This window comes from Muscardinus avellanarius (assembly GCF_963383645.1).
Source record: "Muscardinus avellanarius genome assembly, chromosome: 1".
Classification (NCBI taxonomy): Eukaryota; Metazoa; Chordata; class Mammalia; order Rodentia; family Gliridae; genus Muscardinus; species Muscardinus avellanarius.
Window position 1 is genome coordinate 181179191 of NC_137786.1, and position 18750 is coordinate 181197940.

The 18750-nt window shown below is 41.5% G+C and overlaps 2 protein-coding genes across 2 annotated transcripts in view; both read right to left on the reverse strand.

The window, feature by feature from the left end:
* The window catches only part of LOC308259065 (olfactory receptor 52H1-like), a gene marked incomplete at both ends in the record, with an annotated part of 349856 nt that overhangs the window by 149325 nt on the left and 181781 nt on the right, over window positions 1–18750 (reverse strand). The gene's annotated exons all lie outside the window — the stretch shown is intronic.
* On the reverse strand, window positions 1080–9617 carry LOC308272316 (tripartite motif-containing protein 5-like; the record flags this gene model as incomplete). The annotated part of the gene is made up of 7 exons (XM_080709067.1): window positions 1080–1109; window positions 2217–2324; window positions 4012–4198; window positions 4778–4800; window positions 7453–7683; window positions 8503–8598; window positions 9198–9617. 7 exons carry the CDS (start codon window positions 9615–9617, stop codon window positions 1080–1082), a joined length of 1095 nt encoding a protein of 364 aa, XP_080565193.1.

The window sequence follows — 18750 nt, forward strand, 5'->3', positions numbered from 1 at the left end:
CCTTCCTTCCTTCCTTCCTTCCTTCTTTCTTTCTCCTTCCTTCCTTCCTTCCTTCCTTCCTTCCTTCCTTCCTTCCTTCCATCTATTTATCTATCTTTTATTTTATTATGTTTTTTTTTTCCGGAGGCACTAAGGATTATATATTACCTTACATCTGAGCTACACCACTAAGCTCAGATCTTGCAAAATTGTTGAGACTGACCTTCAACCTCAGATCTTCTTGTCTTAGCCTCCCACAACTGGGATTATAGGCATGCACCACCATGCCAAGCCAACTGTACCCTTTTACCTCAATGAAAAGGTTAAAACTAACCAGGGCAAAAAGAACAATCACCACAGTATTAGTGAGAAATCCTCCAAATGTACTTCTCACTCTATCATTGGGCATAACAAACATTAAATTTTCTTTTAAGAGAAAAAGAAGTATTTCCTATGAAACATAATTACTAGAGACATCTAAAAAAAGGTCAGACAGTCATGAAATCAATAACAACTTTTTACTAAACGGAAACATTTGTTTACAATTTGTTAAAAAAAAAAACTTCTGTGGTTTTTATTCCAGTTGTTTTGTTCCTTAAAACAGAGTGTGTGAAGAGGTGATTTTGAAAGTGAATTGATACACATTTTCTTCAAAAACATTTATTTTAGTCACAATGACAATGAGCCCAAAATTAATAGACATCATGCTAGAATATTGTTTAAGAATATAAAACATAGAAGTTACTAAAATATTAATTTGTTCAATTTTTATAATACTACTTGTGTAAGTTTTATTATTATTGATATATCTATTTTTTTCAACTTATAATTTGAAACCCATAGAATTTAGTTTTCTTGATAAGGACCAATACTGGCAACAGCAGGATTACAATAAAATTCCTCTAAATGTGAAAAAAGTGTGTGTGTGCACGTGTGTGTGTGTGCACGTGCGTGAGAGAGAGAGAGAGAGAGAGAGAGAGAGAGAGAGAGAGAGAGAGAGAGAGAGAGAACGAACTGGGTTAGTCTCTGTTGTGGCATCTGGCCCTAACACTGAGACCTGAGTGTGACGTCAGCCCTTGTTCCCCTTTGCAGAGCCTGCTTCATGGGACACTGATGCAGATCACGTTTCTCTGTAATCAACAGAACAAATATTTATTGAGACATTTCAATAGTTACTTTACATAATTCATTTTCTAGCACTGATGCCACGTGTAGTGTTCATCACAAAGTTATTACAAGAAAATAAGCACATCCATTTAATTACATTATCCTATGTTCCACTGCTAAAACGTAAGGGGACTCAATTTGATCTTAGGTACTCTGGGCACAAAATGTCTATTATTATCATATACCACTTATGATAATTTCTCCTTAACCCCTTAAAGAATAATAAACATCATAGCTAAACTGCCATACTGCTAAGGGCTCATTCTTTACTGAGGGACTCCTACACATAGTCCTTAATAATACAGAAAGGTGGCAGAAAACTTCTTTATGTTCTGTCAGTTGATGGCAAAAACAAGGGGTTGTCTTTTCTAGCAGAGGTGTTAATACTGATCTTTGTGTGTGTGTGTGTGTTTGGTACTGGGAGTTGAACTCAGATGCTTTATACCTTTGAGCTATACTCCAGTTCTACTTTATTATTTTTATTTTGAAACAAGGGCTTACTAAGTTGCTGAGGGCCTTGCTAATTTGCTGAGACTGGCCTCAAACCTACAATTCTTCAGTCTTAGCCTCCCAAGGACTGGGATTATGGATATGGGGGCACTGTGCCTGATTTTCAATAGTGGTCTTTCTTAACAAGGATTTGGTTATGTTTTCTTGGGAATATGAAAAACTGAATTAAGATTCTCTTTGAAGCAAACAATGTATTGGGAGGGGAAGGACATGGGAATGTGTAGGCAATACACATGAGCAAATAAAATAGCAGGTGACAGGAGGAAAAGTGGTCCAATGGTGTGAATGGGCTCAGGTGCATGAAGGGCGCACCAGAGCCAGAGGCACTGAACAGGATGTGGTGAGGGTGTGAGAAGCCCAGGCTCTTTGAAATGGGTCCTGCACATTGCAGAGTGCCATTTTCCTGGGCACTGTAGAATGTCATAGGTTCAGGACATCACATAGGACTGAGATATGAATAAATTTCACCAAGAAAAGAACATGGAGAGAATATATAGATGAGAAACATGGGATCTGTAACATTGTAAAATGGGAGTTCCAGCCTCCAAGTCTACAAATACCCCAACACACTGGGGAGCAACCGGCAGGGAGAGGGTCACGATCAAAGGCTGTGGGCCAGGAGAATTCTCAAAAGCATTATACTCAAATTGACTCTGCAGTCTTAGAACCTAGTAGCCATGGATAAGTTGATATCTTGTATTTTGTGTAAGATCAAGGAAGAACTGGTGGCAGAGGCAACTTCCACTACTTCACCCCAGAATCCAGGCTCTTTTCTTAGACACATCTACCTCCCAGTAATGTTTTCCTGAAGTTATGGCTGGGAAGCCCAGGACACCTTCAGGATAATTCCTAAACAAGAATAGATGTATGTGCTTGGGAATAGTGGTGCATGCTTGTAATCCTAGCATTTGGGAGGTGGAAACCAGAGGATCACAGTTCATGGACAGCCTTAGCTACTTATGGAGGCCCTTTGCAACTCAGAACTTGTTTCAAAAAAGATAAAGACTAAAAAAAAAAAAAAAAAAAAAAAAAAAAAATAGGACCAGAGGTGTAGCTCAGAGGTAGAATGCCCCTGGGTTCCATTCTCAGTACCACACACACACACACACACACACACACACACACACAAAATAGATGTATGTGTACATTTCTTATTTGCCTCTCATCTAGAGAAATGACAAAATTTTGAATGTTGCTTGGATCCAGTGTCATATGAACTTCAGAAAACTTATGGGGTTGGGTGAAAAAGTTGCTGTAGTTTAATTGTGACATAATGAGAGAAATTCTGAGATGAACTTGAGAGAGAGCTAAAGGAATTTTTTTTTATAATACTAGGGATTGAAGCGTAGAGTATTCTACCTCCAACCTGCATTCCCACCCCTATTTTATATTTTGTTTGGAAACAGGGTCTTGCTAGGTTGCAGAGTATCTTGCTACACTGCTGAGACTGTCTAAACTTGCAATCCTCCTGTCTCAGCCTCCCAAGTATTGGAATTACAAACATGTGCCACCTTGACTGACTTTTGTTAAAAATTTTTTGGAAGAAGTAGAACACTTCAAAAACACATTATGTAGGCTGGGCATGGTGGCACATGCTTGTAATCCCTGCACTTGGGAGGTGGAGGCAGAAGGATCCTGCAGGTTCGAAGCCAGCCGCTCTGGCTTAAGAGACCCTGTTTCCAAAAATAAAAAAAGTATAAAATAGGTCTGGGAGTGTAGCCCATAGTTAGAAGGGCTTCCAGGAACCCCAGTACCACCAAAAACAAACAAACAAACAAACAAACAAACAAACAAACAAAAACAATATGTATTATAAGGGAAAACAGTTCTTAAAACATGAGATCTATTATTATTATTTTTTTAGGTTTTTTTTTTTTTGGTGGTACTGGGGTTCCTGGAAGCCCTTCTAACTTCGGGGCTACACTCCCAGACCTATTTTTACATTTTTTGGAAACAGTCTCCTAAGCCAGCACATGTGGCTGGCTTTGAACCTGCACGATCCTCCTGTCTCTGCCTCCCAAGCATGGGGATTACAAGCATGCGCCACCACGTCCGGCAAAACATGAGATCTATTAGATTAATACATTCTTCTGCTGAAAAGAGGGTGGTTTATGATTCTCTGATTTTTCCTTACCTTAGCAGTGTTCAATGTCTGTCAGCTCTGAAATGATACAAATTCATCATATTAAATGTAAACAAAGGTTTTAGCACTGAAATGCAATGCACTTCCTCTGTGGATTAGAGCATGGGGAGGACACTCTGATAGGCCACTGAAACTGTTGGTGAAGATGATTCCATCCCCATTAAATACAGTGTTATCTGATCATACAATACCCACCCTCCCATTTCCTCTACCCGCACTACACACTGCACCCTCTTCCCCATTTTGCTTCTTCCATGGTAAAATTTCACAGCCATACCCTGATCCCAGCTCCCCTCACCTTGAGAAGCTTGGAGTATTCTGACCAGATCAGAAGCTCTGATCACTGTCTTTTGTTTCCTGGGGAAAGTTTTTGGCTTCTTCAGCTTCAAGATCTTACACCTATGGATGAAAAACATTAACCTCCCTACTTCTTTGTACCTTTTGAATAGCAGGGTCTTCCTAGCATTTCACTCAATGGATGCACTTGAACTCTGCTCCCTGGGGATCCTCAAAGGGAGAGGATAGACCTCTCACCTTGGATTTCGAAGATATATACTCATGTCCATCTTCCCATCTACTTTATGCCTGGCCTTGGGAAGTTCTTCACCTCTCAGAAGCTCAGTTTCTCCTTTCTAAAATGAAACAGTTAGCCTCTTCCTCTCTACCTCTAAGAGCTCATAAGAAATGATGAAATAATGAAATTTGGGGGATATTTTTGGGTACTAAGGACTGAGCCCAGTGCATTTAAACTCTAATCTGCACACCCAGCCCTTTACTTATTTATTTATTTAGAAACATGGTCTCACTAAGTTGCTGAGGGTCTCACTAAATTGACGAGTCTGGCCTACAACCTGTCATCCTCCTGTCTCAGTCTCACATATTGGGATTACATGAATGCACCACCACAACCAGCCAGATGACTTTTTTAAGCACAATTCTCACCATGCAAAAGGACTATCCTTGGTATCCCACACATACCTTTCCATGATGTCATTCACATCCTAAGGAAAAAAGTAAACACATGAGTTAAAGAAAATAGGCTGTCCTCATTTACAAAGTCTCATCACATTCTCAGCAGCCACTGTTGTGCTGAGAACAGAAATGATCCCCATGTGAAAAACAAGAAATATTAAGCTCAAGCCAATCACCCCATGACTCCCCATGATATGACTAAAAGAATACATGGTTCTTTCACTTACTTAATAGATATGTGAATGGATACATTGTGATTTGCCAAATACTTGAAGTCTTTGGGAGAATCAAACATGAATAAATATTAATTTTGCCAAAATTTGTTACTTTGCTGAAGGTAACAAATTGGATAATTCAGAAAGTTGAATACATTTCCAAACTCATACAAACTACTGATACTGAATAATAAAGAGAAAGAACGACCCAGGCATGGTGGTCCAGACCTACAATCCCAGTACTTGGAAGGCTAAGACAGAAGAATTCTAGGTTTGAGGACAGCCTCAGCAAGTAGTGAAACTCTCATCAATCTAGCAAGACCCTGTTTCAAAATAAAAATAAAATAGGGTCGTAGGTATAGCTTGGAGGTAGAATGCCCCTGGGCTCAATCCCCCCATACCCCCACACACATACAAACACAAATACACACATAAAAAAAATTAAAAAGAGAGAAAACATGAACAGACCAATAATAGCAACAAAATTGAATTAGTTAAAATTATTTAATAATGAAAAGCCTCAGGCCTTGAGGACTTCATTACTGAATTCTATCAAATATTTAAAGAATGCCTAAATGAATGTATCACTTTGAATGTCAGTACTATATATAATTATATTAAACCAATAAAAATCTTTTTTCATTTGTTTGATTGTTTTTTGGTACTGGGATTGAACCCAGGGCATTCTACATACAAGCTAAATTCTTGGCTTTTTTATTTATTTCTTCATTTTGAAACAGGGTCTTGCTAAGTTCATACGGGTTATGCTAAGTTTCTGAAGTTGGTATCAAACCTGTGATTCTCCTGTTTCAACCTCCCAAATACTGGGATATGGGCATGTACTTCAATATCTGGCTATGCTGCACCAATAGCAAAAAAAATTTTTCAGTACTGGGGATTGTCCAGGGACATTCTACTTCTGATTTACACCCCAGCCCTATTTTATTCTTTATTTTGAAACAGGGTCTCACTATATTGTAAAGGGCTTCATTAAGTAGCTGAGGCTGGTTGTGAGCCCAAGATTCCCTTGTGAGCCTTCCAAGTACTGGGATTACAAGCTTCTACCAGTACACCTAGCCTGCACCAATAGATTCTAATGAAAAAAAAATTAAAGAAATGATTCTTTGAAATGCTTCCTAAAAAGCAAAAGAAAGTATTTTTGTGAATTATTTTTATGAGGGCAGTATTAATCTGATACAAAGGCAGACAAGAATGTTAAAGAAAGAATATTATAGGATAATATCTCTAATAAATATAGATATAAAAACCCTCAACAACAACAAAAATATTAGCAAACCATATTGAACAGCACTTTAAAAGAATCAGTCACCTTGCTAAAGTTGGGTTTCATCAAGGAATGCAAGGATGGTCTGATATATACAAATTTATAAATGTGATATATCCCATTAACAAAATTAAGTACAAAAACCATATGATATTTTATTAGGTACAGAAAAAGTATCTGATAAAATTCAAAATCTTTTCATGATAAAATCATTCTACAAATTAATTATACAAGTAATATTTTTCAGTATAATAAAGTCATACATGACAAACTTAGAGCTAATATCACATTCAACAGTGAGAAGTTAAGAGTCTTCTCTCCTTAGATCAGGAGAAAGACAATAATGCCAATTCTCACCATTTCTATTCAACATAGTATGAGAAGACCTAGCCAAGCAATTAGACAAGTGAAAGAAATAAAAACAATCCAACACAAAAATTAACGTAATCCCATTTAAAAAAAAGAATTATAAGAATTAAACCAAGAAACTCCTAGAACTAATAAACAAGTTCAAGTCCACACTGCATATAGTAAGTACACATAATTTAATTTGTCCATTAAAATACATAGACAAATACAACAGAAACATGGAAATTAAGAGTGATCAGGAATTCTTACAACTAATTAGGTCTACAAATTTGACAACTTAGGTAAATAAGCAGAGCATGTTGGCTTCACTGGTGAATGTTGCTATACATTTAAAGAAGAAATACTACCAGTTCTTCACATTTTTTTTCCCAGAAAATAAAAGAAAGAAGAACAAAATGTCAACACATTCTACAAGGGAAAAAACAAAATTATGTCTTGTCACCTGAAGCCATTTTTGCCAGTAAGTAACCTGAGTGACAAGAAGTTCCTTGTTGCCTACTTAACACTAGATGACAGAAAACAGGGGGCCTATAAAGAAAATCACTAGGTGCAGTGGATCTTCTCTCCAAGGTTCAATTTTTTGCACTGCACATGACAAATCAACAAAAATGTTACTTTCCTTTTGCTGTTTATACATTCAGTTACTCCCATAATCTCTGAAATTGACTCAGAACAAAAATTTATAGGGCCCAAAGAACTTTACTGTGAACACTAGAAAAAGCACAGCAAAAACAAAGAGAAGGGGATTGCTCCTATTTTTCTGAATCTCTAAATAGAAATGGTTTCTATTTTTCTGAATTTTAAATACTCACCTGTAGCATCTTCACTGTTGACCCCTCCAAATATTGTTGCAGATTTGAAAGGAGATCTGTAATCAGTTGGCTTTGCTGGACAAGCTCATTTTCAGACTCTCCCATGCTGTTCAGGATATCTTTTTCCTCTTTCTCCAGATTTTGTAGCTCATTCTTCTCCTCCAAGTCGAGGATGCCTCTCCATTTTTCAAACTGTGCCTGAACATTTTGTACTTCATTCTGTATTTGATTCTCCAGGGACAAGAAAGAGAGAGGGGCACTCAGTATATCAGGTGAAGCTCTGAGCCAAAAAAAGATTTTCCTTAGAGTGTTCTCCCAGAAAAGGGAGATCAAAGCAAGGGGGGGGCAAAGTAGGCTTTGACTTTTTCCTTTTTATTTTCTCTTCATGACATTTTTAAACAGCGCCAGGCGTGGTGGCGCACGCTTGTAATCCCCGCGCTTGGGAGGCGGAGACAGGAGGATCGCGCAGGTTGGAAGCCAGCCGTGCTGGCTTAAGAGACCCTGTTTCCAAAAATAAAAAAGCATAAAATATGTCTGGGAGTGTATCCCAGAGTTAGAAGGGCTTCCAGGAACCCCAGTACCACCAAAAATAAATAAATAAATAAAAAATAAAAAAATGTCAGCATCACTGAGATTCCTCCTGAGCCCCAATAGATAGGTGAGTGCCACTCAGTCCATTATTACCTTTCTGTATTACTCTTCATGACACTCCTAAACCCTATGACAAAAGTTGAACCCTGAAGATAGCATATGATTCACTACCAAATGTCTTCTCCCATGAAATCTCAGAAATCGCCCCAGGAATGGAATCCATGTTCCACTAGTCGCCTCAGCCTCACCAGAGCCCTCCAGTGGGTGTCCTCTCCACAAAGCTGTGCTCATCGTGACACACTCATGCTCCATCCCCCACCCCACAAGAGAATGGCTGAGGAGAGGGAGTCCATGACTTTTGGACTTAACAACTTCCAGAAAATAAAGAGCAAAAGAGTTCCTTCTCAAAGTGCTGCCCAGGTTTCTGGATAACTCCCTCAAGAAAGTGTGTCTTCCTACCTTCCAGAGAGCTCTCCCCTTTTGGATGTCAGCTTTCCACTCCTCATATATTTCCCAATACTTTGTCAGCTCTTCCACAGCTTCCTGGAGCTTCACCTGTGAGAAAGGAATCACACCAGAGCCAGGCTATGAGTTTTCTCAGCACCTAGATGGAGGATAGTCTTGGAAGAAATCAGGTCGATCTCAGTTGAGAAGAGTTTACAGAAACACTGAGAATGGCAATGAGAATCTAATAAATTGGGAAAAAAAATCTAACATGAATAATGTCTTCTGTAAGTCTCAGGTAACAAAGGCTCCACCACCACACCAAATATATACTGATTTTATTTTTTGGGAAAGGCTAGAAGACGAACTTAGTCCTGCTTTGGAAAAAAGAAGTTGTATCTCAACTCACCTCACTGTCTCTTTTAATGAAAGGAATAATAAGAGCTTTCTTGACACCAAATCTCCACCCATCTAGTACAAGGCACATAAAGATTTGCTCCTGTCTAAGAGTTTATACTCTATGCTTCTTCTCTTAAATTAAATGCAACATACACACAAAAATCCTTTAGGCCTCAAGAGGTAGGCGTAGAGTATACAAAAAACAGTAAAACTCAGTTCTATGATGCAATGCAATCAACTACAGTGCAGAGTGGACATTTCCCATGAGGTACTATTTTCTACTCTGTTCTCCCTCCACCATGATCTCTTACCTTGTACTCATCTGCAACCTCCTCCATGACAACTATGTGGTGACCACGGTGCTCCTGAGAATGCTCACAAAGCCAGCAGATGACCTTGCTGTCCTCCTTACAGAAGAGGAGGAGTTTCTCTCCATGGCGAGCACACCGATTCACCTTCTGCCCCTCCTGTGGGCTCAACTTGACCTCCTTGAGCCTCTCCACTATGTTGGCCACATTCCGATTAGGCCGCAGGTTCTCAAACTGGTAAGTGGCTCGGCACACAGGGCAGCTGCTCTCCCCCTTTTGACTTTTCGTGGACTCATAGTTTGATGTGATGCACGTTTGGCAGAAGGTGTGTCCACAGTCTAAGCTCAGAGGTTCTGCCAGGAGCTCCAGGCAGATGGGGCAGGTCACCTCCTTTTTTACATTCACCAGAATTCCTGAAGCCATAGAACCTTGTTCCCTGTTCCCACCTGTCCTGACTTCTGAGGCTCCTGCTGCTCAGATTCCTGTGTGATTGGAAGATTCAAAGGGGGCAGAGTAAGAAAAGCAGGAAAAGAATGTGTACTGTCTATGGAGAAACCAAGGATAAGCCAAAACAACAATACTACAAGTCAAGAAATAAAAGAAAAAGAAACATGGAAAATTGTTCATGGACATGGTGAAAATGGGCTTTTCAGCATAATTTCAAGTACTTTACTTCTTAGTTCATGTCATATGACATTTCAAATATGTTGTAATAATTGCTATTTTCCATTCATTGTACTGAACAGGAAAAATTGTCTACCAAGATTTTTTTGCATCATCCACATCTTCCTTGGTAGAAAAGAAGTTCATCTACTAAATTGAAGAAAAATAAATGGGACACAATACATAACAGTAAAATACTTCTGCATAGCAAAACAAACAATCAAAAATGTGTAAGTGCCCTGAAATCAGAGAAAATATCTGTAAGCTGTCATCAGACAAGGAATTAACATGAAAGATATATTTAAAGTACATGCAAATCAATAGTAGGAAAAGAAATAACCTGATTTTAAAAATGGATAAAGATTGAGAGCTGGGTGTGGTGGTGCACACCTCTAGTTCTAGTACTTGGGAGGCTGAGACGGGACCACAGGTTCACAGCCAGCCTTGGGCACTGAGTGAGGCCTCCAGCAAATATGAGACCCTGCTTCTAAATTAAAAATAAGATAGAGATGGGGGTGTAGTTCAGAGGTAGAATACCCTGGGTTTATCTCTGGTACCATTAAAAAAAAAAAGAGTTTGGGAGGCTGAAACAGGAGAATCACAGGTTGGAGTCTAGTATACAGAAACTTAGTGAGATTTTGCTTCTAAACAAAATAGGGTAGGGGCAGGGAGGGGCATGTAGCTTAGAGGTAGAAGGTCCCTGGATTCAATGCCAAAAATATATATATAAGTAAATAAATAAATACAAAAGGGATAAAGAACCTGAATGGAGATGTCTGCAAAGAAGTGGCCATGAAGTATATCTAAAAGGGTTTTCATCATTATTAGTCATCACGGACATTTGATTCAAAACTAGAATAGATATCAACATACATCTGTTAGGGTAGTGGCTTTAAAAAAAAAACAATAGCAAGGTTATGGAGAAAAAGAAACCCTTGTGTATTTTGTTGAGAGTGTATGACTCATTGTGACAGTATGGAGGCTCTTAATGAAATGAGAAACATCAACTACAGTATGACCCAGAAATTCCTTTTTCTGGTATATATCCAAAAGAGATGAAATAACTACTTCATAAAGATATCTACAGTACAAAAACAAACAATAAGCCCAGAGTACCCCACTTTCACTGCATTCTCCCATGCGCCTCAGGAAATTGTTATATCATCTCAGACACCTTTTGATGACAACATCACTCAAGCAAGTAATTTTGTTTATTGAAAGTTAAGAATGGGCCAGTTATGATGGAGAACACCTGTAATCCCAGTGACTAAATACATAGGTGCAAATTTGCACCAGGAGTTCTACACAAGCCTGGGCAACATAAGGAAACTCCATCTCAAAAGTAAATAAACAAGTTAGAAAAGGTGACATTTCTGGACATTTTTGGCCTATGGGCTGAGCTCTGCTTTTTCCAGGCTAATGTGACCCAAAGGAAAAGAGACAGGTCCTGATTTTTAAGGAACTGCAGCAATTCCCTGAGTTTGAATCTGGAGCTGTGACATAGGCACAGAGATCAGAAAAGAGGCACAGGGCATTGGGCTTCTGAACACAGGTCAGGGTGATGAGAACAAGAGATATATCAAAATAGCACAGTTACACAGATTGGCATTCAACTATATATTTTAAATGTCTTTGGCTTTGTCCCTGTTGTTGGGCAAAGGAACTCTCTGTACCAGGATGAGAGGATTCTGGCACTCTTTCTTAATCACAGACGAGGAAGGAGATGGGGGAAGACTCAGCACTGTGTAATAACTGTTCTCCCAGTAAGCCAATAGCTCTTCACGTCTAGAAACCCTCTTTCTTTTAGGGCCGTCCCTCCCCCACCTGCTTATCAATCTGGCTCTCACCAGGAAGCTTCAAGGTGCACCTTGCCTCTCCCTTCTCTCCAGACAACCAATTAAACTCACCTGAGAAAATTCAGTTTCTTCTTCCAAAGTCTTCTAAACTCCAGCCTCCACAAATTGCTCGGTACACCTTCACACACCGATGGTGCAGTGATTTTGTGAAGAAGAGTGAGGTCCAGCCAGGGCAAAAGTGGCCTGAACTTACGGAGGAAGCCTGACTTCCCCTCCCCTCCTGGGAGGAGCCAGAAAGAAATGAAAGTTCAATTCTTTGAGGGCAGGGAAGGAAGAAGAGGAACTCTGGACCAATAGAAGACCTTACCCCGGCTTGCCTGTGCCCCACATAAATTGTAGGAGGAACAGTGTTACCAGAAAGAGGCAAATCCACTTTTTTCCCCTGTCATTTCTTTTTATTTTTTTCTTGTCATTGGAGAGTGAAACCAGGAGCATTTGACTTGAGCTACATTTTCAGCCACCCCTTTTTCATTTTGTTTTTTTTAATTTTTATTTATATGTGGAACATATTTGTAAGTGCTATACATTTAGACTGTGCATGATGCAGTCCTCCCATCCCCCTTCCCCCTCCCAACAATGACTGTCAGGTTAGCCATGCTATATTCACACTTTTACACATATTCGGATGTAGCTCCTCCATTAATCAACTCAGCCTTCTTCCTTTCCTATCCTTCCATTCTAGCTTTGCTGAGGTTTCTCCTCCATTATTTGGAGTCCCTCTAGTATCCCCAATGCTCTCTAGTTTGGACGTACCCACTGTTTTTTTAAACCATTCAGTTGATTATATACTGTTCTTTGTCACTGTTCTAATTATTATAGCTTGAAATATATTTGATATTAACTAGGATATTTTCCTGTTTCACTATCTTTTGTTCTACTACCATGCATTTTATTACCCAGGGTTTTTTTTTTGTTGTTTTTTTTGGGGTTTTTTTGGTGGTACTGGGGTTCCTGGAAGCCCTTCTACCTTTGGGCTACACTCCCAGACCAATTTTTACATTTTTATTTGGAAACAGGGTCTCCTAAGCCAGCGCGCACGGCTGGCTTCGAACCTGCGCGATCCTCCTGTCTCTGCCTCCCAAGTGCAGGGATTACAAGCGTGCGCCACCATGCCTGGCTTACCCAGGTATTTTTATGAAATAGTTACTAATGCATACTTATTGTGCAAATCAGTAGGTTTGATGTGACATTGTTATACATGCATATATCATGCTTTAATGGTATCCTCCCTCGGTGCCAGCCTTAATCCCAACTCAATAGAATAATTGCTGTGTCTATTGATAGAAGCATTCTTCCTTTTGGAATTAAGACCTTTAAGCCAGCAAAGAAAAAGAAATTACATATTAATATACTTATTAATATAATACATATATATTATACATTTACATATATACCTAATACATATATTATGTACATATATAGCAATTGGAGAAAACAAAATTATATATATATACATATGTATTATATATAATAATAATTAGAAGCCGTGAAAGCATCACAGGGCTGCAAGTTTTCCTTGGTTCTTGTCTCCCTCAAAGAAAGATTTCATTCAGTGGACACAGAGAGGGTGAGCATGAAGGGCATTATTGGTTGAGTTTATCTGAAGGGTCACAGCTGGCTGGTCCAGGAGCAAAAAAGTGAAGGGCCACATCTGCCACGTAAGGAATTTTTATTACTATCCAGAGACCCCACCTCTGTGGATGCATAGTAATTTGGGGCACTTATGTTTAGGTTTTGCCTACCTATATTGTTTTCTCTGCTAGTGTCTATAGCTGCAATGTAATGGCTCCAAGTCTCTCACCACAAATCAGTAGGGAAACTCTCATATCTCTTCTCAGGAAGGCCTGTGCCTGTCCCATTTCTCTCTTTGCCCTGTGCATCTTTGGCTAACTACATAACAAGGTTAGAAGACAAATTTTGCTAGTGGAGTGCAAAGGTCAATAGTGAGGGTACTATTCTCCTTTAAGCCTCTTGATACCTGTACACGTGTATCTTGGCCACAGGAAAGGCAGCACCATGTTTTGAATGCTGATTCAAAGAGATGTGGGTAAAAGAAGTAAACAGGTAAAAAGGAAACAGGCAAAAAATAAATCAAAATATAACTTTAATATAGGATTCTGATACAAAAATGCCTCAAACTTTACTGCCCAAACCAGTTCTCTTTCCCAGGCCTATCTGTCCCAAATTCCTGGGAAATCTGTAGATCCTAGAGTTAACTGAAAGAGAATATAACTGTTTGTGCATTGTTAACAAGATAGATACAATACCTTGAGAAATCTATAATTTAGGGGACTCTGTAGCTTATCTGTTGATCAGATAATGGAGACATTGATCAGCCTGAGGACCCTCAGGATGACCAGACTACCAGACCACCAGAAACTTTCTCAGGTCTACCAGAACAAAATCCTGTTCCTTCCCTGGTGGAGGTGATCCCATGTTACCAACCTGTGACTTATGTAGGTTGATGATTTCTCCGGGAAATGGTGATATATTGAGGACTTGGGAGTAGTCTCAGTTGCAGGCACATAGATCCTTCAGAAAGAGCTGTGGTCATTTCAGCCTTGGTGAGTAGAAGGCTGAGTTGCTCACCTGTAATCCCAGTACTTGGAAGGCTGAGACAGGAGGATTGCCCAGCTCATGCATGACCTCCATTTGTGACGCAGCACTCCTTGTTCATTAGCCTATTGGATAATGACAGAGGTGACTGGGAAAGAGGCTTACTAATATCCACTGTTTAGGTTATCCTACCCATTCAATCACTGAAATGTTCCTTTTTAAAAATCACAAATATCTTCACATTTTATCTGTTCAGAGAAGTCTGTCCACATACCTCTTGCCAAGACTTTATCATCAATTTTCCAATTATCTTCCTTCAAATTTCTTGACATTCTAGGCAAAATATTTGGGAAAGCCCACAAATTAGAATACAGGTTTATGCTACCAAAATGAGCTTGCAGGGACTTTTTTTTTTTTTTTTGGTGCATTGTAATCATATATCACATTGGAATAAAAGACTTGAGAGGATATACAAGCACACATCATCCAGTTAGCCCTCATCCAGCCCCCATCCCATTCCCTCCCCCTCCCTGGATCCCATGCTCATTTGGTGATTAACTTTGATATATTTGTGTATGTACCTCCTGCCTTTTAAAGAGGCTCCATCCTCCCCTATTCCATACCCTCTGATTGGTCACCTTAGTTGCTTCACTATAGGGCCGTTTCTATAGCTCGACCTCTTCCTGTTGGCCCTTTCCTCCTAGTTTTTGCTGATTAGGGGAAGCATCTGATTTTATTTTCTGTGATATTTCTCTGTGCATGCTGTCTTGCAAGTACCGATCCTACTCTTGATGACCCCAATAGTGGCCTGGCTACCCAGTGGACTGATCCAGACCTCGCTGACTCAAGCAGCGGCCTTGCCTCATGGGAGGCCCCGATTCTGGCCTCACTGGCCTCATCATCAGCTTATCCCCTCAGCTGGCTCGATCCCAGCCTTGCTGGCCCCAGTACCGGCCTAGCCTCAAGGCTGGCTCTGATACCGGCCTCAGTGGCCTCAGTAGCGGCCTTGCCTCACGGAAGGCTCCAATGCCGGCCGCTGGCCCCGGCACCGGCCTAACCCCTTTGTCAGGATGTTATCCTGGCCTCAGAGGCCCCAGCTCTGGCCTTGCCTCACGGCAAGCTCTCATCCTGGCCTCGCTGGCCCCAGCATCGGCCTAACCCCTCAGCAGGCTCCGATCCCGGCCTCGGAGGCCCCAGTAGCGGCATAGCCTCACTGTAGTCTCCTATCCCGGCCTCGCTGGCCCCGGCACCAGCCTAAACCCTCGGCAGGCTCTGATCCCGGCCTCAGAGGCTCCAGTAGTGGCCTTGCCTCCTGTCAGGCTCCGATGCCGGCCATTGGCCCCGGCATCGGCCTAACCCCTCGGCAGGCTCCAATCCCGGCCTTGAAGGCCCCAGCACAGGCCTTGCCTCACGGCAGGCTCTGATGGCGGCCTTGCTGGCCCAAGCACCAGTCTAACCCCTCAGCAGGCTCAGATCCTGGCCTCGGAGGCCTCAGTAGCGGCCTTGCCTCACAGAAGGTTCTGATGCCGGCCGCTGGCCCCGGCACCGGACTAACCCCTCGGCAGGCTCCGATCCTGGCCTTGAAGGCCCCAGCACTGGCCTTGCCTCATGGCAGGCTCCAATCCTGGCCTCACTGGCCCGAGCACCGGCCTAACCCCTCGGCAGGCTCCGATTTCGGCCTCAAAGGCCCCAGGAATGGCCTTGCCTCACGGCAGGCTCCAATGTTGGCCATTGGCCCCGGCACCGGCCTAACCCCTCAGCAGGTTTCAGTCCCTGCCTCAAAGTCCCCAGCACCAACCTTGCCTCACGGCAGGCTCCGATCCTGGCCTCACTGGCCCCAGCACTGGTCTAACCCCTCGGCAGGCTCCGATCCCGGCCTCGGAGGCTCCAGCACCGGCCTTGCCTCACGGCAGGCTCCAAACCCAGCTTTGCTCTGTCCGTCGCTGGCCTCACCCCTCGGCAGGCTACAATCCGAGCACCCCCTTTGCCCAACCAATTGTCCCACATTCTCGAGGGTGCGTGGTGGTAGCATTCTGCCTGTGGGGTTATTATTTCAAAGGTTCCAGGTGTAATGCATCAGATCTCTGCCTCCCCTGAGTACTGGCCAGTGCCATTGCCACTGCCTCCACCATTTCAAATCTTTCCCAAGCTCTTTTTCCACTTTGAATGTTGTCCAGTGTTCCTAAGCATGCATGATGGTAGCATTCGACATTTGGTGTAATTTCTCCAAAAAAAATAAGGTTGGTAGGATCCGATTTCTCCTCCTGAATACAAGTCTCCATCACCATCGCGGAGACCACTTTCAACACTGCCTTTCTCTCCGCTAAACTCTCTCCTTATAGGTGACGTCCAAGATTCTTAACAATATAGAGAAACAGCAGTCCTCCTTCACGGGGAATTTTTCCATAAGTTCCAGGGCATTTGGATAAGTTTTGTCTGCATCTCCAGTGTCCTGGCATCTGCCACGGCCTTCTTAACCCCTCTCCGATATTTCCTTTTTTCTTTTTCTTTGTCTTTTCCTTTTTTTTTTTTTTAATAAGAGAAGACAGTATGTGTGGTTTGAGGAGGTAGTGAGATCAGGCACTCAGTAGCACTATGACCCCCCGGCCCGGTTTCCCCATGGGTCCAGCGTGCTCCGCACTACTCTGTCTGGGGCCCAGAGTCCTGGCTGTTCTGGGGGGTGCCCCGCCCGACCCTTGCCCGGGACCCAGGGTCTTACTGGGCCCGGTTGCTCCAGGGGTCTGGTGTGCTACACGTGGTCCGGCCCAGGGCCCAGGGCCCAGAGTCCCGTGACCCAGGCCCTGGCTGGCATGACCCGCGAGACCCCTGCCCGGGACCCAGGGTCTTACTGGGCCAGGTTTCTCCAGTGGTCTGGTGTGCTGCGCGCGGTCCAGCCCGGGGCCCCAAGTCCCGAGACCGGGCCCCGGCTGGTGTGCCCCGCATGACCCGTGCTTGCAGGGATTTTAACAACTTTTTGTTTTCCAAAAGACCACCCACTAGTCCATTACTTGATAATATTATGCTCACTGAGTCTGTGAAAAAGAAGTAGCAATTCCTCTAGACTGGATTAGAAGATACCTGTATTTCAGAGAAAAAAATAAATTTAACAAAATTTCAGTAATGTTTTCAGTAAAATTTCTAGGGATTAGCTAAGTGTAGTGGTACATGCTTGTAATCCCAGTACTTGGGAGGCTGAGAAAGGAGGATACTGCAAGTCTTACATTTTATTTGCATTTATTTATGTATAATTTATTATGTTAACTTCCATGTGGCCATCCCCCCAGCTCTAAATCTTGTTTATGGAGTGAAGACTAAGCAGATCCATGACAAATTTATGCTTCTGTTGTCTTGGAAGAAGTCAAATGAAGGGACACTGAAGAAGAAATTTGGATAAAATTGATTTGACAGAAATTACAGATAAAAATGTCATGTGTAGATGCACCAGAATGACTTGCACATAATTCAAGCTCAATCAGTTTAAATGTTGAGCTAGTGTGTGAGTGAATGAGTGAGTGAGTGTGTGAGTGTGTGTGTGAGTGAGTGGGCCTTACTGAGGATTCCACCAAGGGGCATTCTACATCAGAGCTACATCCCCATCCCATCATTCATTCATTCATTCACCATTTATATTTTGAAACAGGGTCTCAATAAGTTATCGTGTGCTGGCCTGGAATCTGCAATATTAGCTTGCCAGATACTGGGATTACAGGCAATAGTCCAGTTAATATTGAGCTAAATTTGATGGAAAATGTCATAGGAAAAAAAATGACTCAGATTTCTAACTTTACCATTCATATTTTCCGTGGTGTCATTTGTTGTAAAGAAAAATAGAAGGAACACTTTATCAGAGAAGGTAGTGAATCTCCAGATCAGTTTGGAGAAATAAATTTTGAGGTATTTGTCAGCCATTTGTGTTAGCAGAATCCCAGGAAGGAACTGAGCTCAGGGTTCTGAATCATACAGACCTGGGTTTAGAGACCACATCTGTTTACTCTCTTTATGTACTCCTTGTAAGTCTCAGGTTTTGTATCTGAAAGCCAAATCAACTAATATTACTCTCCCAAGTTATTTGTTAATTAAATATATTATAATTCATAAAATACAGTCAAGGGGGTAAAAATTTATGAGAAAAAATATTATCACATGCCTTACCCCCTAGAATTTTTTCTAGCTCCCCCTTCCCTCTACACTATACTTGCACATACGTACAATGTTTCTATTTAAAATAATATGAATTACCTCTTTATTCTGTGGCTTCCTATGTCATGTCATGACATGAAGCTTGACCAAGTTCTCATCTATTCTCTTTCTCTGAGTATTTCAGTCTTTTTGAAGGAATTCCAACATGGCCCTTTACAATTCACTCTTAATATAAAAGCCAGAGTGCACATTTTATTACTCACATATGATAGTATAATATAACCACACATTGGCCATTTTTTTTTCTTCAAGCTACATTAACAAGATGAAACACTACTTGA